Source organism: Centruroides sculpturatus, unplaced genomic scaffold (genome assembly GCF_000671375.1).
Source record: "Centruroides sculpturatus isolate CEXI.00-Female unplaced genomic scaffold, Cexi_2.0 scaffold597, whole genome shotgun sequence".
Taxonomy (NCBI): Eukaryota; Metazoa; Arthropoda; class Arachnida; order Scorpiones; family Buthidae; genus Centruroides; species Centruroides sculpturatus.
Window position 1 is genome coordinate 184,717 of NW_019384690.1, and position 20,472 is coordinate 205,188.

The window sequence follows — 20,472 nt, forward strand, 5'->3', positions numbered from 1 at the left end:
TTTTTTAGGAAGAACTGCCTACTAATTCAGCAAACTAGTTTTCAGTTTTTTGAACTGATCCTTGAGTTGAGCCAGCTTGGTTTTTTCCAACTTAACTTTTTCCTTAGGCGCCTTGTGTTGAAAGTTGGCGTTAGCTAATAAACTCTCGGCCCGTTTAATTTCGTTCTCTAGGTGAGTTAGTTGCTCGGCCTGGCGTTTTTTTTGACGCTCGTGCAACTCGGGCGGTAAGACCGCGTAAATTTTTTCACCGCCAGCCCAAAGCAAAACGTCGCGGTTAGTTTTGCGCTGACCGTTAACAAGGTGGGAGACCATCTTTTCCTCGGAAGGTTTAAGTTTAACCAGGGTGTCGTAGAAAATCTTCTCGCGGTGACTAATTTGGTGGAGCGCCCGAAAGTCTCTCAGCGCCCGGGTCAAAGTTAGCACCCGGTCAATGTAGGAAACATCGCGCTTAGTTTTAAAAGTTGGCCAAGCGCTTGTGAGCAGCTCTTCCCCGGTTAATTTTTCAAATAGGTAGTCGCTCAAAAAGGGTAGGAAAGGGTGAACAACGATCAAAAACTGCCGCAAAATTTGACTCGCAAACTGGTAGTTCGGCTCGGTTTTACTAAACTCTACGTACCAGGACGACAAATCTTCCTGAACAAACTGACTAATTGCTTGACCAGCCAAGGTTAACTGGTAGCGTTCCAGTTTCTCGCTCAACGTTTTAGTCAGCATGGCCAAACGTTTTTCGATCCACAAATCGGTGTCAGACGGTTTTTTAACCGGTCCGCGCGGCATAACCTCCATGATGTAGCGGCTCACGTTTCAAAGTTTGTTGAGCAAATTTCAAGCGGCGGCGATTTTCGGCTTGGAAAAACGAATGTCTTGACCGGGCGTGGAATTTGTCAGCAAAAACCAGCGCAAAGCGTCGCCGCCCTGCTGCTCAACGACCTCGATCGGATCCACGCCGTTACCGCGCGATTTGGACATCTTTTGACCGTTTTCGTCGCGAATTAATCCGTTTAGTAAAACGGCCTCAAACGGTTTTTGACCGGTGAACTTGAGTCCGAAAAAATACATCCGCGCGACCCAAAAGAAAATAATGTCGTAGCCCGTCACCAGAACCGAGAGCGGGTAGTAGTTTTTAAGGAGCGAACTTTGGCGCGGTCAGCCCAGAAAACTAAACGGACCAAGCGCTGAGGAAAACCAGGTGTCAAGCACGTCTTCGTCTTGTCGTCAGTCAGGACCAGGCGGATCGACTTGAACTTTAATTTGCTCGCCCAAGTACCAAGCGGGAATTTGGTGTCCCCACCAGAGTTGACGACTAATTGTTCAATCGTGGGCGTTTTTGACCCAAGTTTTTAAAACCGATTTAAAACGGGGCGGAAAAAACCGGCAGCCGTGACCCGAGTCAAGGTCGGCTAAAACGCGCTCGGCGAGCGGTCTGATTTTGATAAACCACTGCGGCTGAACCAAAATCTCGACCACCTCGTTTGAACGCTGAGAAAAGCCGACGTTACTAGTTGTCTCCTCTTCTTTAACTAGAGCGCCGGATCTTTTTAAACGATCAACCACGATTTGACGAGCCTCAAAGCGGTCTAAACCGGCTAAGTCGCGGGCGTTGGAGTTCATTTTCCCGTGGCGGTCGATCGATTCGATTAACGGCAGGCGACTGGCTTGAATGATCTCAACGTCCACCACGGCGTGAGCCGAAACTTTCATGACTCCCGAGCCGCGCCGGTGTTCAACGTGCGAACTAGCGATGATTGGTAAAACGGCTCCCGTCAAAGGACTGATCGCTTTTTGACCAACCAACGCGTGGTAACGTTTATCGCTGGGATTGACGGCTAACGCCACGTCAGAAAACATTGTTTCCGGACGAGTTGTCGCCACCAACAACTTTTTAACTCCGTCGGCCAAAACATACTCAAAGTAGTACATTTTGCTCGGTACCGGCCGGTTTTCAACTTCGATGTTAGAAACGACGGTTTGAAGTTTGGGGTCCCAGTTGACCGCGCGAATACCGCGGTAAATCAGTTTGCGCTGGTAAAGGGTGATAAAAGCTTGGTTGACCGCCTGACTTAGATCAGGGTCCATGGTAAATTTTTGACGGCGGTAGTCAAGAGCCAAGCCGAGCTTTTGTCACTGGTCGACAATTTTTTGGCCGTAGATCTTCTTCCACTCCCAGACCTTTTTAACAAAGCGATCCCGTCCCAAGTCGTGACGAGTTAGTTGTTGCTTTTCAAAAAGTTGGCGCTCAACCCGAACTTGGGTGGCGATGCCCGCGTGGTCAACGGCCGGCAGTCACAAAACGTCGTAACCGCGCAGTTTTTTAAAACGAACCAGCGTGTCTTGAATGTAGGCGTTCCAGGCGTGGCCAAGGTGAAGTTGGCCCGTTACGTTGGGAGGCGGCAAAATTAAGCTGAACTTGGGTTGACCCGGTTGGGAAGTGGAAAAATACCCCTGTCTAATCCATTTTAACGCGCGACCTTTTTCGACCAGGCGGTGATCATACTTTACTTCCATCTTACTAACCATTGTACTAAACCAAGGTCCGACTAGGGACGCAAAGCCGAGCTAGATAAGTTTGCTTGCTCAGGTCCGGCTAAAAAGAAAATCGTCTTTAGACGCGGGTTAATTTTTTGGTTAGCAAGCGCCAGCTCTCGTTCGTAATCCCAGTCAGCCGTGCCGCGCACACCGCGGACCAAAAAGTTAATTTCGGCTCGCTTGGCGTAATCAGCCACGTAACCTTGACCAAGCGCATCGACTAGCACCCGGGGGTGGACCACTTGCTTTTTGACGTCGGCCAAGCGTTTAGCCAAAGGAGTTTGTTGCTTAGCTGGGTTTTTAGCCACCAAAACGATCACCTGGCTAAAAATTTCAAGTGCGTGGTCAAGCACCGCTTGGTGACCCGCGTGCCACGGATCAAACGAACCAGCTAAAATGGCGCGTTGAGCTCGGCTGTTAACCATTAATGACCGTGCCGTCTGATTTCAAAACGAGCGCCTGGGAAAACTCGCCTTTCTCGGCCGCGCTAGCATTTTGGAGCGTCAGCAAAGCGATTTGATCAAGCGCTGCGCTGGTGAAATAAGCTTGGTGAGCGGTCAAAATTACGTTCTCGGCCTGGAGTAAGTAGTTCCAGTCGGGATCTTCTTTAGCTAGGCGTTTAGCTTTAGTTTGTAAATCGCAGAAGAACCGGTCGCGCTCGCGTTCGAGTACGTCTAGGCCGGCTCCGCCTAAAATACCCTTCTTAAGCGCCCACACTAAGTCCTTGGTTTTGACTAGTTCGCCGCGGGCGCAGTTAACCAAAATCAGGCCGGGGCGGACTTTTTTAAAAACTTCTCGGTCGAACATGTGGTAGGTTGCTTCGGTTAAAGGAGCGTGCAAAGAAATGAAACTGGCTTGGGTTAGCAAACGGTTAAACGAAACGTAAGTGAAGCCGTAGTCGCCGGCGTGCTCGGGGAAGTTTTTGCGGGCGTACTGGTCAAAGACCAGTGTACGAGCGCCCATCGCGTTTAAAATCTTGATTAAACTGAGACCGATCTTACCCGCTCCGACAATGCCCACGACCGCGTCTTTGACCATCAATGCTTGGAGACCGACCAGCGAAAAGTTTCACTTGGAGTTGCGCGCTTTGGCGAGCGGCAATTTGCGGTTAACGGCTAGCATTAAAGTTAAAGCGTGTTCGGCGACCGACTCGGCCGAGTAGTTGGCGACTCTAAACACCGCTAGACCCAGTTTTTGCGCCGCAGCTAAATCAATTTGTTCGTAACCCATCGAGCGCTGAAGTCAAACTTTGATGCCTAAAGCGGCCAGCTTGCGTAAAACTGCTTCCGAACCGACGGTGTTGACAAACCCGCAAACGGCCTCGTGCCCGGCAGCCAGATCGACTGTTTTAAGCGTTAAAGCTTGGTCAAAAAAAGTTAGTTTGTGGCGAAATTGTCGGTTAGCACGGGTAAAACTATTTTGATCATAAGGACGGGCGTCAAAAATTGCGATTTTCATCGGGATCCTTTGTTTACTTGTGCTTAACATTATAACGCCAACTAAAATCTAGCCTCGAGCGGGGATTTTTTTATAATGGAGACTGTCATGGCAAAAATAAAGGTCGAAATTGGTCACACCAATGATAAATACGTGGAAAACGATTCTTTTGTCGTTTTAAAAAATACCAACCAGTTTAACCACCGCATCAATTACAAGCTAACCCAATCATTTTCTTTCGTGCCGCGTTTAAAAAGCGACGATGCCCAAAAAAGCGTCTGAGAGTACCTGGGCAAGACCGAGCACTTACGCCACCCGAGCGATTCTGAGCTTGAACAAGTGGCCAATATGCTGGCCGAGCTGCACGGCAGTGGGTTGAAATTTCCGCCTAACAATCTCCGGCGTCGACTTCACACTTACCTCAAAATTATTCACGCCAAAAAAGCGCGCGTGGTTCAAATCGAAAAGTACTACCGCGAAATGATCAATTTACTGGCTAAAATGAAAAACGTTTGTCCGTCGCACAACGATGTTTGACCGGAAAACGTGCTCAGAGACGTCAAGGGAAAACTTTGACTTGTCGACTGGGAGTACGCTACGCAGGGAGACCCCTACTTTGATTTAGCGTTTTGAATCGAATCGGCTCTTCTGGACCAGCGACAAAGCGACCTTTTCCTAGCCGCTTACCAAAAAAAAGCTGGTCGCGAAATTGACCCTTTGGTCTTGAAACGCTACCAACGTTTTTGTCACTACCTAACTTTGCTTTGAGCTTACGCCCAACCCGAAATTCCCTTCGCGGTGGAGTGAATTAAAAAGTACCTTGACACCAATGTGCGTTAGTTACGCACGTACAAGTACCAACGTAAGACGGTCATCAAAAGCGTCACGTAAGAAACTAAAATTTGGAAACTCATGAAAGCGATAAAACGAAAAGCAAAGTCGCTTTGGTAAGTTAACGTGTCGCGGTAAAACTGCGAAGTTCGACGCAAAACCCAAATCTGGTAAGCCGAGTTGGCCAAGACAAAGAAAGTCAAGAGCAAAGTTACGATTAAATAAATCGTGTCTGAAAAAATGCCTAACATGTAAAGCACAACTTCAACCATCGCAAAAATGAAGTAAAGCGCGCCGGCGGTCAAAATGAAAGGTCTCAACTTACTCAAGTCTTTGGCGTACCAGCCGACCAAAGCCATCGCGCCAAAGATCAAGGTGCTGACACCAAAAATAGTCACCAACTCGATCGCTCTGAGCAGAGCAAAGAAAACACCAAAACCTAACCCTGTGCTTAAGATGTAAAGAAAGTAAACCGAGTAGATCATTTTTTGCGACGCGCGCTGTCAGTTAAAAAGTCAAATTAGCGAGAGAACAAACGAAACCATGATTAAGACGTTCGACGCCATCATGAGATAAAAAAGTCGTCTCAGCGCTGGTGAAGCGGCTTGAAACATTAGGTAAGTATCAAAGCGGTACCGATCTTGGCCAATCGCTTTTAAAACGCCCGTGGCATCTACGACAAAAGCCGCGCTAACGGCCACTAAACAAATTAGACCAAACGAGACGGCTACCCAAGTGAAAACGCGCGTTAGTAAGCCAACTTCGGTGGTCGGATGGGTTTTGATTTGACTAAATAGTTTCATAAGAATCCTTTGTGAAACGATTATACCACGCTGAAATAACTAAATTAACTAGCTGATTTGTGTTCAAAGTTTCTTTTCTTAACAATTTCTTGGGAAATGTTGGCCGGCACTTTTTCGTAGTGGTCAAAGTACATTTGGTAAGTTCCCCGGCCGGCGGTCATGGAACGTAAATCGGTTGCATAACCAAACATTTCTGCCAGTGGAACGTGGGCCTTAATAATTTGAACGCCGTCCGAACGTAGTTCGTTTTCACGCACTTGACCACGACGGCGGGAAATGTCGCCCATCACGTCGCCAAAGTAAGCTTCGGGAACGACGACTGATACGTCCATAATCGGTTCTAACAACACTAAACCAATCGCCTCTTTGCCGTTGGTCAGCGCTTTTGAAGCGGCAATTTTATAAGCCATTTCGGACGAGTCAACTTCGTGGTACGATCCGTCAAAAAGAGTCGCCTTTAAATCGATGATGGGATAGCCGGCCAAAACTCCGCTTTCCATTTTCGCCTTGAGTCCGGCCTCAATCGCTTTGATGTACTCCTTAGGGATTTTACCGCCGACAATTTTGTCAACGAAAACAAATCCGCCGTCGGGGTTTGGTTCAAACTTAAACCAAACGTGACCGTACTGTCCGCGACCACCCGATTGCTTAATGTGTTTTCCTTCCACGTCGGCTGTTTTAGTAATTGTTTCGCGGTACGAAACTTGCGGTTTACCGACGTTAGCTTCCACGCCGTGCTCTCGTTTGAGTCTGTCAACGATGATTTCTAGGTGAAGTTCTCCCATGCCGGCGATGATGGTTTGACCAGTTTCGTGGTCGGTGTAAGTTTTAAAAGTCGGGTCTTCGTTGGCAAGTTTTTGCAGACCCAGCGAAAGTTTTTCGGTGGCCGCCTTGGAAGTTGGCTCTAGGGCCAGCGAAATAACCGGCTCAGGAAAATTCATCTTCTCCAAAATTACTTTTGGTCCTTTGTCAGACACGAGCGTGTCGCCAGTCGTAGTTGACTTAAGACCAACCGCAGCGGCGATGTCACCGGCGTAAACTTCGTCGATTTCTTCGCGGTTGTTAGCGTGCATTTGCAAAATGCGGCCCATCCGTTCTTTCTCGTCTTTGGTGCTGTTAAAAACGTAAGTACCCTTTTTAAGAACTCCCGAGTAAACGCGGAAAAAAGTCAACGAACCCACGTAGGGGTCGGACATGATTTTGAAAGCAAGCGCCACAAAGTTACCTTCGTCGCTGGCCGCGCAAATCACTTCGTGACCTTGCTCGTCGTGACCTTTGGCCGGCGGAATGTCGACCGGCGAAGGTAGGTAGTCAACCACCGCGTCTAAAAGCGGTTTAATCCCTTTGTTTTTAAAAGCACTTCCGCAAACAACCGGGTAAAAATCGCCCGTCAAAGTCGCTTTCCGAATCGCGGCTTTGAGTTCTTTTTCCTCAATTTCCTGACCCTCTAAAACTTTGACGAGCAAACTTTCCTCAAAGTCAGCGACGGCTTCAATCAATTTCTGACGTAGCTCTTCCGCTTGCGGACGAAGATCGGCGGGAACTTCCAGCGGCTGGACGTAACCTTTTTCCTCGGCATCGCCACTGAACTGGTAAGCGCGCATGGTAACTAGGTCGACCACGCCCTTAAAATCGTTCTCGACTCCGATGTTAAGTTGAATCGGAACCGCGTTGCCGTTGAGACGTTTTTTGACTGAGTCGACGGCCAGCAAAAAATCAGCCCCGGTTTTGTCCATTTTGTTGACAAACACTAGTCGCGGCACCCGGTAGTCGGTCGCCTGGCGTCAAACTGTTTCGGTTTGTGGTTCCACGCCCGACTGGGCGTCTAAAACGGCGATTGCGCCGTCAAGAACACGCAAGGAACGCTCCACCTCAACCGTAAAGTCAACATGGCCGGGCGTGTCAATGATATTGACGCGCTTGTCTTTTCAAAAAGCGGTCGTGGCCGCTGAAGTAATCGTGATCCCTCTTTCTTGCTCTTGTTCCATCCAGTCCATTTGTGATTCTCCGGTGTGAGTCTCACCAATTTTGTGGATCTTACCAGTGTGAAAAAGGATTCTTTCCGTTGTAGTCGTCTTGCCGGCGTCAATGTGAGCCATGATACCGATGTTGCGATAATCTTGAATGGGGTATTTTCGAGCCATGTTAAGTCCTATTTTACCAGCGGTAATGGGCAAAAGCGCGGTTAGCTTCGGCCATGCGGTGGCTTTCGTCTTTCTTCTTGACGGCTCCTCCGACACCTTTGGAAGCGTCAATGATTTCGTTAGCGAGTTTAACTTCGATCGTTTTTTCTGAACGCAGCACGGCGTACTTAACTAACCAGCGGAGCGACAAAGCCATTTTCCGACGCTCGGTCACCTCGACTGGCACCTGGTAGTTAGCTCCTCCGATCCGACGGGTTCGCACCTCAAGTTGAGGAGTGATGTTTTCAATCGCTTTTTTAAAGACTTCCATCGGATCTTGGTTAGTCTTTTCCTTAACCAAATCAAACGAACGGTAAAGAACTTTCTGGGCCAAAACTTTCTTACCCTTTTGCATGATTGTGTTGATTAGCTTGGTAATCACTTTGGAATTAAAAACTAAGTCTGGTAAGACCGATCGGACTGGAGCGCGGTTTTTTCGTGACATATTTCTCCTCCCTACTTCTTATCTTTCGGTTTCTTAGTACCGTAGCGGGAACGACCTTGTTTGCGCTTGTTAACCCCAGCCGTATCCTGAGTACCCCGCACAATCGTGTAGCGAACTCCCGGTAAATCTTTCACTCTGCCGCCTCTAATTAAAACGACCGAGTGCTCTTGAAGATTGTGGCCTTCGCCGGGAATGTAAGCTGTCACTTCAATTCCGTTTGACAACTTGACACGGGCGTACTTACGCAGCGCCGAGTTCGGTTTTTTGGGCGTCATGGTTCCCACCCGGGTGCAAACGCCGCGTTTAAACGGTGACGGGTTGCGGGTCACTTTTTTCTGAAGCGAGTTATAGCCAAAACCAAGCGTCGGTGCTTTGCCTTTCTTCTTTTTTCGCTCGCGACCAAAAGTCACTAACTGGTTAATTGTCGGCATTAAATTCCTTTCCTTTTTTCCGATCAAGTTAAATTGGTATTGCTGATTATACAACAACTAACCCCGTGTATCAATAATTTGTTTAACTAGCGCCAACGGGCGTTTTAACGACCCGACGTTACTCGCAAAATGTGGCTGATGAGCTCTTCCTTGTTCATTGTTTCGTAGGCGAAGATGGAAAGTTTTTTAGCAATCTCGCGTAGTTCGTCAACTTTGAGCATTTTGAGCTGGGAAGCACGTAAATGTTTGCTCTCTTGGGCTTGACCGGCAACTGGTTGCTGGCTAACCTTGGTTCTAGGGGCCGTTGGCTGGGTTGCGCTAGTAGTCGGAGCATCGCTGGGCAGAGGCGAAAAGCCAACTAGCGGATTGATTCCCCGACCTTCGCGAACAGCTTGTTCCATTTGTTGCTGCCACTGAATGAAGCGGTCGTCGTGGCGAAGTCTTTCCACGTACTCGGAAAAACTAAATTGTTTGCGGATGGCGTTGACTTTGACTGCGCAAGTGCACCAAACGCCGATGACGACAAAAAAGTTCACGAACTGGAAAATCGAACCGGCCGTGTCAAAAACCGAGCGGATCCGTAAAAGCATCATAATTACTTGGACAAACGCCATCAGCGCACCGGCTCCGATGATGTAGATCGACAAAGTGGAAATGTAAGAAAACGAGTGACGGCGGTAAGAGCGCGTGACGGTGATTAAATAGAGCGTCAGACCGACTAAAATGACCGAAATCAGCACGATTGGCAGCGTCAAATAATCGACCGTAAATTTACGGTTAGCTAAGTCCAAGTAAATGTTGTCGGCTTGGTGGGGATAACTTTCGCGAAACATTCGCTCCAAGTTGGTGACGATCGACTCGCGGTCTAAAATGTTGAGAATAGTTCCGGTTAAATGAATCGCCAGAATCACCAAGAAACCGATTCCAAACAAAACGATCCAGTGGCGGTAACGATTTTTTTCGTTCTTCCACAAGTCCTTGGGACGGGGAACGTTGTTAAAATTACCGATCCCCATCAACTGTTGCTGTCTCATCAACCTAATTTCCCCCTGGTTAGTTTTCTAACACAATTTTAACACAATCTGCGTTAAAACTTATTAAACGATCGACTAAGTTAACTCAATTTTGATGGCTGGTCCCATCGAAGCGGAAACAGTCAAATTCTTAATGTAAGCCCCTTTAACCGCCGCCGGACGCACGCGTTTGATCGCCGCAATGACTGTTTCAGCGTTTTGAATTAAGTGCTGCGGATCAAGCGAAACTTTGCCGATTGAAGTGTGAACAATCCCAGTCTTGTCGGTGCGGTAATTAGCTTTACCTTTCTTAACTTCGCCGACCGCGCGATCCACGTTAGGAGTGACCGTACCGGTTTTGGGGTTCGGCATCAGTCCGCGCGGACCAAGCACTTTTCCGTACTTAGCTAAAAAAGGCATCGTTTTGGGGTCGGTAATGATGATGTCAAAATCAAATTTCTCCTTCGATAAAATCGCTTTGGCATCGCTCTGGTTAGCCACTTGATCAGCGCCATTCAGACGAGCTAACTCCTGGATGTTAGCATCGTCGCTAACCACTAAAACGCGCACGCTCTTACCAGTTGGGTTAGGCAGGGCAACCGATCCGCGCAGTTGCTGATCGGCCTGGCGCACGTCAAGGTTAAGGTTGAAAGCCAAATCGATTGACCCGTCAAACTTGGAGTAGGAAGTTTCCTGGGCCAGCTTAATTGCTTCGGCGAGCGGATAGTGTTTCTTGCGGTCAACTTTGGACCAAGCCAAGGTGAGTTTTTTTGGTTTACGGGCCATGTTACTTCTTCTCCTCGCTCTCTGCGCTTTGCTCGTCGGTTTCTTTGTCTTGCTTAATCGTGCTTACTTCAATCGGAGCATCTTTGGCCTGAGCCGCTTGCTGAAGGTCTTCCTCTAGTTGGGCTTCTTTTTTAGCGGCGATTTCAGCCTCTTTAGCCGCCTCCTTAGCCGCCTCTAACTCGGCCTCAATGTTGTCAACGCCCTGAATCAAAATGCCCATGTTACGAGCCGTACCAGCGATGATTCGCATCGCAGCTTCTAAATCGTTGGTGTTTAAATCGGGTAGTTTGTACTCGGCGATTTGCCGGAGCTGCTCCTTAGAAATGGTGCCCACTTTCTGAGTTTTAGAGTTGGGCGAACCTTTTTCAATTTTGGCGCTCTGCATAATTTTGTAAGACGCGGGAGCGGTGAAAAGTTTGAAGTCAAACGACTTATCATGGTAGACGGTGATTTCCACCGGCACGGGCTCGTCGCCCCTGGCGCGAGTTGCGTCGTTAAACTGCTTGGTAAATTCGGGCATAACGATACCCAGACCAGCCAGCTCTGGTCCTGGTTTTGCTTGTCCGGCGTTAAACTGCAGTTTCGCCACCCGGACGACTTCTTTGACTCTAGCCACGAGTTTTCCTTTCTCTGCGTGGTCAAGCGGACCGATTAAAGTCCTTCCACTCGCTAGTTTGAAATGTTAGCCATTAGTTTGCCAACTAAGTATAGCAAAGTTAAACGTAAACATCGTGGAGAATCCGCCAAAGCATGTAGGAAGTGAGCGCTACCGAGCTTCCGAGCATCAGAAGCGACAAATTTTTGAAGAGAATAAAGCGTTCGTACTGACCCGTCAAAATTACCAGCGTTCAAAACACGACCGAAAGAGAAGTAGCCAAAATTAAAATGGTTAGCACCACCCGGCTGTAAAGGGTAGTTCGAAATTTAATCAGCCAAGCCAGCGCAATTAAAATGTCCCAAGCTTCAACGCTAATAATTAAAATAGCCAAAACCAAGCCGACGAGCGAAAGGTGGCGTTGGGTCGGACTGGTGTAGTCAAAAATGTAATTTTTATCAACGATTAACAAAACGTCAAAGGTGATCACTAACGCCACCAAAAGTAGTCCCGAAACTAAAAGTTCGCTGAGAATAACTTTTTTATCGTGGAAGTGAACCTTCCGACGAAAGACCCACATCAGCGGAAAATGACGCATCTTGGAACCTATTTTTGAATTATAACAAAACGAGAATTGGCGTTCCCGCCGAGGCCGCCTTGCCATATAATGAATGCATGTACAGATTTAACAAACCGATTGCTAAGGTCGTCCACGCGCTGATCGCTTTGGCGCTGGTCACGATCCGAATTATTGAAACATTTAGAAGCGTTACCCATTGACCACTTGTGACCCTTGACTTAACACCGGACGAAATTGACGCGCTCCAGACGCTCAACGTGCGCGATGTTTTTGGAAATTTCGGGAGTCAGTTCGCTTACTTCACGATCATCACCAACTTTATTTTTGTCGGCACGATTGCTCTGAGTTGGATCGGACAAGTCAAAATTAACTCCTACTGAAAAACAGCCGTCATGGTTTATCTGAGCGTAACGGGCATGGTCTTTTTTCTCTTCATCGCTCCGATGGTCAAGTGGGGACAATCACCTTACTTTGATTTCACGCTCATCCACGAACACTTGATCGTAGTTTTAATCGGCGTCTGGTGGTTTGCCGTCACGCCCGGGGCAACGCCCAACTTAAAACTGAGTTGACGCAAAAGTTTAACCGTTACGATGGTCATGCCTTTGCTTTACATCGCGTTTACCATCGGACTCTACGCAGCAACGCAGGGCGGAGTAGCCGTTTACGCTTTCCTGAACTTTCTGAACGTTTTCAATCTCAAACTACCAGTCGCTTACTCGCTTCTAATCTCGATTACGCTCGCGGTAGTAACCATTTTGTCTTTCGTCGGACTGAACTACATCTGGTGGAAACTCCAAAATATTCAAGCTCGCCAAATGGACGAAATTTTTGTCTAGACTTTTTTGCGCGGCGGTAATTTTCGCTCTTGACCGCTCATAATTCGCTTAATGTTCTCAAAGTGCATCGCCACCACCAGCAAGTGCGCGGCGCAAAAACAAAGTGCGTTTTGTCACCAGAGCGAAAGACGAGCGATCGGCATGTCTCAAACTACTTCTCAGCCGGCTAGGTCAAAGCTAAAATAAATCAGCGACCCGAACACGATTCAAAGACCCGGCGCGATCAATGACCCGAGCGAAACAAGGCGGGTCTTTTTAATAATCAAAACGAAAGTTAGTAGTCCCAGCGGCGCTAACCACCACTGGTAAAAGGACAGAAAACCAAACAGGCAAGCGACACCTTTGCCACCTTTAAAACGAAAATAGAGCGGAAAAATGTGCCCCACCACGGTGGCAATTCCGACCACCGGCACAAAAGCGCCGCGAAAAAAAGGTCCGCAAACTTTTAAAATTCAGGCGATCGATAGCGCAAGCAAAATTTTAAAAACGTCAAAAACGCCCGTCCAACGACCGGCGCTAATGCCGTAGTTACGGCGGACGTTAGTCGCTCCGGCGTTGCCCGATCCTTTTTTACGGATGTCTTCGTTCTTAAAGATACGGGCAAAAATGATCGCAAAGTTGACCGAACCGATCAAATAACCGATCAGCACTAAAATCAAGGTGGCAGCTCAATCTACTCCAGACATCGTTTCCTAGTTGACCCAGTCGCTCAAAACTAGCCAATTAACTAAGCGTAACTTAAGTGAATTATAAGTTAATTGTTTCCGCTCGGAATGACCGAAGCCCACTTGCGATTGCGACGGGATTCAAACTTAACCAAGCCGCTGGTCTTAGCAAAAAGCGTGTCATCACCGCCGCGACCAACGTTTAAGCCCGGGTGAATTTTAGTTCCGCGCTGACGATAAATGATCGCTCCGGCCTTGGCAAACTGTCCGTCGGAAAGTTTGGCGCCCAGACGTTTACTGTGGGATTCGCGGTTGTTCTTGGAACTTCCACCCGCTTTAACCTTTGACATCAGTTGGCTCCTTTTGTGGTCCTAGCCCTTCAATGGCGGTTATTTTAACCCGCGTGTAAGGCTGGCGGTGGCCATACTTACGTTTGTGGGTTGACTTGGCGTTGTGCCGGTAAACGACGATTTTAGACCGCTTGGATTGCTTCTCAATCACGCCTTCAACCTTAACGTTTTTTAAGACGCTCGGCTCAACCTGCTCAGGACCGGCTAAAACTTGGTCAAAGGTCACTTTGTCACCCGGCTGACCCGGAATTTTTTCGACGAAAATTGTTTGGTTGACTTTAACCAAAATTTGTTGGGTTCCGGTTTGTATGACTGCAAACATCTCCAGCTTTCCTTTGTAACGTTTTTGCCCAGCGTTAGTCGCTAAAAACTAAGTGCTCGGCCAATGTTCTCCGCAATTATACTTATTTTTTAATAATTTTGAGGCCAATTTTTCCAAAGTAGTCAACTCCTCGGGAACCAAATTGGCTTGTGCTAAAATGGGAACAACGATGGGAAAGAAACCGACCAAAACCGCTGACGCGGTTAAACAAGCCGACCGCTGACTAGTTTTCATTGATTTAGACGGCACTTTTTTACAAGATTCGACGACGGGGCAACTTAACTCGTCCGACGTTAAAGCAGTTGAAGAAATGGTCAAGCGCGGACACATCGTTTGCATTACGACCGGTCGCCCCTGGCGCTCAACGGCCGAAATTTACCGGAAATTAAACCTTGACACAGTCGTTTCAAATTACAACGGCGCTCATATTCATAACCCTTCGGACTACAATTTCCAGCCCTACATTACCAACTTAAATCTTAACGACGTGATGTACATTCTCGGCGACGAAAAACTCCAAAAAGCGACTCGCAACGTGGCTTTCGAAGGACCGGGCTGAGTTCAGCTCCAAAAGCGTGATTCTGATTTAGAGAACGTGTTTGGTTTTTCGACTGCGCCCAAGTTCCACGTCGGACTTGATTTCCACAAGTTGCCGCTCAAACCAACTGGTGTGATCGTTGACACTAACCAAAACGTTGACATCCGCAAACTGCTGGACTATTTAAAAAGACGCTTCGGTGATTTAGTTGAGTTTTCATCTTGGTCAAAAGGCGACGGACTAACGCCGGTGATTGACATGACTAGGCTGGGAGCGACTAAATCAAAAGCGGTCTCGCTGATCTCACGCTATTACAAAGTACCGATTTACCAAACGATTTCGATCGGAGATGGTTACAACGACATCCCCATGTTCGTGACAACCGAAATTTCCGTCGCCATGGCTAATGCTTCGGATGACATCAAAAATTTTGCCACTTGAATCACCAGCAAAACCCACAAAGAAGGCGGAGTGGCCGAGTTTCTGGAACTTTTTCTAAACGATGCGAGCGGAAAATTTGTCGAAGGTTTGCGCCAAGTCAGAGCAAAGAAATACCACGCTCGCCACCCAATTAACCCTTTTCACCAAATCAATCACGACTAAAATGGCTCATAATGACCGCTCCCGCGCTAGCTACGTTGAGCGACTCAAAACTAACGGGCACCCAAACTTTGGCCTGGGCTAAGTTAACGATTTGATCAGGCAGTCCCTGACCTTCGTTACCTAAGATTAGCGCCAGGGGCGCGCTAGCTTTGACTTTCTCAACCGACTGACCCTGGCCAGCTTGAGTGACCGCGGCCCAGCAAGTGTGCGTGTTACAAAGGTCAGTTGGTCAAGCTCTTTGCTCAACCACGTTGATGTGAAAAATGGCGCCTTGGGTGGCTCTGATCACCTTCGGACTAAAGACCGCCGTTCCGATCACGATTACGCTCTCAAAACCAAAGGCCAGCGCGCTGCGGATCAAAGTGCCGACGTTGCCCGGGTCTTGAAGCTGGTGTAAAACCAAAACCCGCTCGCCAAGCGGCCGGGCGACTGGCTTAGTGCCAAGACCAACGACGGGTGGCGGCGTTTTAGTGGTGCTCAGTTTTTGGAGCGTTTTTAAACTGACCAAAGTTGTCCCGGGCCGACCGTCGAGACTCCACGCCTCGACTAGTTGACCAGCGCGGCGTGCTTCCTCAACTAGGTGGGGGCCCTCAATCAAAAATAAGCGACCTGGCTTTTGGTGCTTGGTTAATTTTAACTGGGCTAACTTTTTAAAACTGGTTGACCCGGGACGAAAGTTTTTCACACCATAATTTTAGCCCTTAACTATCTACGTCTGCTGGTAGATCGTAGTAAGCGCTTTTAGCATCAAATTGAAACGTTTTCAAAATTAGCACTATTTGTATGAGAGTGCTAAAAATGTGTTATACTAGACGTTGAAATAGTTATCAACAAGAATTAATGAAAGGACATTAAAATGGCAAAAGAACGCATCATCGGCATTGACTTAGGTACGACCAACTCGGTCGTAGCGATTGTTGATGCTAAAGAACCACGTGTCATCGAAAATCCGAACGGCAAACGCACCACGCCTTCGGTAGTATCTTTTAAAAACGACGAAATCATCGTCGGCGAAGTGGCTAAACGCCAAATCGAAACTAACCCGAACACGGTCGCATCGGTTAAACGTCTGATGGGTACCGACAAAACTATCAAGGCCAACAACCGCGAGTATAAACCCGAGGAAATTTCGGCCATGATTCTGGGCTACCTAAAAGATTACGCCGAAAAAAAACTTGGTTCAAAGGTGGAAAAAGCCGTCATCACCGTGCCGGCCCACTTTAACAACGCTGAGCGCGAGGCGACAAAAAACGCCGGTAAAATCGCCGGTCTAAAAGTTGAGCGCATCATTAACGAACCAACCGCGGCCGCGCTTGCTTACGGTCTTGAGAGAAAAAATAAGGAGCAAAAGTTACTTGTTTATGACTTAGGTGGAGGAACTTTTGACGTGTCGGTTTTGGATTTAGCCGACGGAACTTTTGAAGTTCTTTCTACTTCCGGAGATAACCGACTGGGAGGAGACGACTGGGACAACCAAATCGTGGAATGGTTAGTCGAAAAAATTAAGAAAGAGCACAATCACGATCCTTCGCAAGACAAAATGGCTATGCAACGACTTAAAGACGCGGCTGAAAAAGCCAAAATTGAACTTTCTGGTCAATCCAGCACGACGATCACCTTACCTTTCCTAGCCATGCTTTCCGACGGTCCGCTGAACGTCGAAGCCGAGTTAACTCGTTCGCAGTTTGAAAAACTGACCGAACATCTCGTCGAAAAAACTCGTCAGCCGATCGAAGACGCTCTCAAAGAAGCTAAACTCAAAGCGAGCGATCTAGACGAGGTGCTACTAGTCGGCGGATCAACCCGCATTCCAGCTGTCCAAGCGATGGTCGCTAAGGTGACGGGCAAAAAACCGAACATCTCGATCAACCCCGACGAAGTGGTAGCGCTCGGAGCAGCGGTCCAAGGCGGAGTTTTAGCCGGTGACATCGACGACATTTTGCTTCTCGACGTTACGCCGCTGACGCTCGGAATTGAAACGATGGGAGGAGTTGCTACGCCCCTGATTACCCGTAACACGACGATCCCCGTTTCCAAAAGCCAAATCTTCTCCACCGCGGCTGATAACCAGCCTGAAGTGACGATCCACGTCGTGCAGGGGGAAAGATCAATGGCGATTGACAACAAATCGCTCGGTCAATTTAACTTAGCTGGCATTGAACCGGCCCCCAAAGGAATGCCACAAATCGAAGTTGCCTTCTCGATCGACGCCAACGGCATTTTAAAAGTAACTGCCAAAGACAAAAAAACTAACAAAGAGCAGTCAATCACGATCGAAAATAACACTTCGCTGAGCGAAGAAGAAATTAACAAAATGGTTAAGGAAGCCGAAGAAAACCGCGAAGCAGACGCAAAACGAAAAGACGAAATCGAAACTCGCGTAGCAGCCGAATCGCTGATTAACCAACTTGAAAAAGGTCTCAAAGAAAGCGGCGACAAAATCGACGCTAAGCAAAAAGAAAAAACTAGCGCGGAAATTAAGGAACTCAAAACCATGCTGGAAAAAAACGAGATCGACAAACTCAAGAAAAAACTCGACGAAATTAACCAGATGGCCCAAGCTTTCGCCCAAGCGGCTAGCGCTAGTCAAAAAAAAGACACCGATCCAATCGAAGTTGAAGAGCCGGAAAAATCAGCCGCCGAAGACAAAGATAAGCAACCTAAAAAATAACCCCAACTATTCAAAAACCGCTTACCGCTAGGTAAGTGGTTTTTTCTTGGTTCCAAACCAAAAACAGTCTTATAATTCAAGCAAACGCACATGAGTACCAAGGACAAAGTTATTTTTGTTTTGCTTTCAATTATCACGCTCGGCATTTTTCCGGCCGTGGTCGCCTGGCGTGCGCGTCACCAGTCGGTCAGTCAAGAGTTATCGACCAGCGATAAGGTCGCCGTTAACGTGGGCGAGCTCAGGGAATTGCTGGGCGGTTTAGAAAACCTAGTCGGGGTCGAATTTACCCACACCAAAGTCAAAATCTTCGTCAAGGAAAGACGCCACGTTGAAACGGAGAAAATCAAAAAAATGCCCGGCGTTTCGGGAGTTTTTGCTAACTCGGGCGGTCTAACTTTGATCGTCGGTAATTCGGCGCGGCGTTTAGCCAACCAAATTCTTAACTAAGCGGTCGTTTAACCCGGGGACGGCGGTAAGCGTGGCGGTGAACTTTGTTGCCATGAGCCGCGGCGGTTGAAGTGGACTGGCGCTTTTGATCGCGACGCGGATCGCTAACGCGTTTTTCTAAGAGCGAAACAACCACCATCGGGTTGCGACGCTTGTGCTTGTAAAAAAACGGACCGATCCGGGAGACGACTAGGTCAACCACGTTTTTACGGGTTCAGTTGGGATTATTTTTAATCGTGTAAAGAATTGCGCCGTGGGCCAAACGCTGGATAGTGGTAATTTCCTCGCGTGACTCTTGCACGTAAAGTGCGCCGCGCGAGATCACCCGCGTTTTACCGATGATTTCACGCTTAGCGCGGTCAACCATGGCGATGATGTTGACAAAACCGTTTTGCGCTAGTTTCTCACGCACATCGATGATTTCCAAAGTTTCCGCCTTAGCGATCGTTGAGTCAATGTAAATCGGACCGTGCGGTATCCGCAGTTTGGTACGCCGCACCACGCCTTTCTTAAGTTCGACTACTTCGCCGTTTTCGATCAAAAAAATGTTTTCCCGCGGCACTCCGCATTCGTAAGCAGTTTGACCGTGAACAGCTGACTGACGGTAGAACCCGTGGTACGGAATGAAATACTTGGGGCGGGTGATGTTGAAAATCGTTTTGTGCTCGTCTTTGTAAGCGTGGCCCGAAATGTGCAACAGACCGTCAACGCGGTTTTCGCGCGCTTCGGCTCCGACTTTGTAAAGTTGGTTAATTAACAGTTCAACCTTGACGCGGTTACCGGGAATCGGTGAGGAAGAAAAAATCACCACGTCTTTGTTTTTCAGTTTGACATACTGGTGACGTCCGGAAGCCATTTGCCAAAGAGCCGCCATTTCTTCGCCCTGCGAACCAGTCGAAAGAATAAAGAGTTTTTCGTCGGGGATTTTGTCGATCTCTTTTTTGTCAACAAAAACTTCCTCAGGTACATCAATAAACTTGAACTGCTTAGCAATTTCCATCCCGTTAATCATGGACCGACCGAAGACGCAAACTTTTCGCTTGTGTTTGACGGCTAAATCAATCCCAACCTTAACCCGGTTCATGTTGGAAGCAAAGGTCGTGAAAATCACTTTCCCCTGGGCACTAGCGATGTTGCGTTCCAAGTCGCGCATGATGTTTTGTTCGGTCGGTGAATGCTCGGGCAACATCGAGTTGGTCGAATCGGAAATGAGAATGTGAAGTCCTTCGTCGCCCATTTGGCGTAGTTTGGTAAAGTCGGTTAAATTGCCGATCGGAGAGTAGTCAAAACGAAAATCGCCCGTGTCCATAATCGCGCCGTCGGGAGTTTGAACTCGCACCCCGTAAGCCTCGGGGATCGAGTGTTGAGCTGTTCAAACGTCAACTTTCATGTGTCTAAACTGGTAAACTGAGTCGCGTTCGTACTCGATGAACTCAACTTTGGTTTTGATTTTCATGTTCTCAAGTCGCTTGCGCATGAAAGCAATCGCCACGCTTGATCCGTAAATTCTCTTGAGGTCAACTTGTTGGAGTAAGTAGGGCACACCGCCGATGTGGTCTTCGTGACCGTGGGTGATAAAAAGACCCACGATTTTAGACGCGTTTTCTTTCAGGTAAGTGTAGTCGGGGATGATGCCCGAAACACCAGTTTCCATGCTGTTGGTAAAGCGAATTCCAGCGTCCATAATCGCAATTTCATCGCGGTACTCGACGACTAGCATCGCTTTGCCGATTTCTTGCATACCGCCCAAAGCAAAAAATTTGGTTGAATACATAGTTATTTCTCTCCCGTCGCTGGACCAGAATTAATTAGTCCGTGCAATTTGTTAACGTTTTGCTTGCGCTTATTATAGCAAAAATTTATTTTCGTCTCGGCCTAGTAGGATCGGGCGACCAAGTTAAAACAAAACTTCGTTTTCGCGCGGCTTAAAACGGTGGCGGTAATCGATTCTGTCTAAGTAAAGTTTGCCTTCAAGGTGGTCCATTTCGTGTTGAGCCACGATCGCTAAGACGCCCGTTAAGTGGTGCGTAACGTTTTTTTTGCTGAGGTACGAGTAACCTTGAATGACAATTTTAAAACGGCGGTGAACCAGTCCCTCCTCGTCGTCGCGATCAGGATCAACCGAAAGGCAACCTTCGCCTTGCTCAAGCGCGGCAAAGCTCGGCGAATAGGCGGTGATTTCGGGGTTAATTAAAAATTCCCGTCATCCGCGGTGGTATTCGCCCGGCGGAATGTTAACGTAAAACATCCGCTTTAAATGACCCATTTGAACCGCTGCGATCCCGATCCCTTCGCGCAGGTCGTTATCCTTTTTTTGCGAGCTATCGACGTAGTTAATCATTTGCTCAGCCAGCTGTTGGTCGGCCTCGCCGAGCGGTAATTTAACCGCGGCCGAGACCGAGCGCAG

At 48.0% G+C, this 20,472-nt stretch overlaps 6 protein-coding genes across 6 annotated transcripts; all 6 read right to left on the bottom strand.

Annotated features, from left to right (window-relative positions):
• Positions 1-21: 21 nt before the first annotated feature.
• LOC111627195 (valine--tRNA ligase-like) lies at positions 22-2,517 on the bottom strand. Its single transcript, XM_023370764.1, is given in 1 exon segment — positions 22-2,517. A coding segment is annotated over 1 exon segment (2,496 nt).
• A 20-nt stretch (positions 2,518-2,537) lies between these two features.
• LOC111627196 (D-lactate dehydrogenase-like) lies at positions 2,538-3,756 on the bottom strand. The gene is given in 2 exon segments (XM_023370766.1): positions 2,538-2,917; positions 3,000-3,756. Coding segments are annotated over 2 exon segments (1,137 nt in total).
• A 3,998-nt stretch (positions 3,757-7,754) lies between these two features.
• LOC111627291 (30S ribosomal protein S7-like) lies at positions 7,755-8,225 on the bottom strand. The gene has a single exon (XM_023370861.1). The coding sequence runs from the start codon at positions 8,223-8,225 to the stop codon at positions 7,755-7,757; it is 471 nt and encodes a 156-aa protein (XP_023226629.1).
• Positions 8,226-9,765: 1,540 nt separating this feature from the next.
• On the bottom strand, positions 9,766-10,455 carry LOC111627197 (50S ribosomal protein L1-like). The gene has a single exon (XM_023370767.1). The coding sequence runs from the start codon at positions 10,453-10,455 to the stop codon at positions 9,766-9,768; it is 690 nt and encodes a 229-aa protein (XP_023226535.1).
• Position 10,456: 1 nt separating this feature from the next.
• On the bottom strand, positions 10,457-10,975 carry LOC111627198 (50S ribosomal protein L11-like). Its single transcript, XM_023370768.1, has one exon. The coding sequence runs from the start codon at positions 10,973-10,975 to the stop codon at positions 10,457-10,459; it is 519 nt and encodes a 172-aa protein (XP_023226536.1).
• A 7,304-nt stretch (positions 10,976-18,279) lies between these two features.
• On the bottom strand, positions 18,280-19,302 carry LOC111627199 (ribonuclease J 1-like). Its single transcript, XM_023370769.1, has one exon. It carries the CDS (start codon positions 19,300-19,302, stop codon positions 18,280-18,282), a length of 1,023 nt encoding a protein of 340 aa, XP_023226537.1.
• Positions 19,303-20,472: the final 1,170 nt, after the last annotated feature.

Excerpts from the sequence above, each read along its gene's own strand:
- LOC111627291 (XM_023370861.1), bottom strand. The coding sequence starts at position 8,225 with ATGTCACGAAAAAACCGCGCTCCAGTCCGATCGGTCTTACCAGACTTA.
- LOC111627197 (XM_023370767.1), bottom strand. The coding sequence starts at position 10,455 with ATGGCCCGTAAACCAAAAAAACTCACCTTGGCTTGGTCCAAAGTTGAC.
- LOC111627198 (XM_023370768.1), bottom strand. The coding sequence starts at position 10,975 with ATGCCCGAATTTACCAAGCAGTTTAACGACGCAACTCGCGCCAGGGGC.
- LOC111627199 (XM_023370769.1), bottom strand. The coding sequence starts at position 19,302 with ATGGGCGACGAAGGACTTCACATTCTCATTTCCGATTCGACCAACTCG.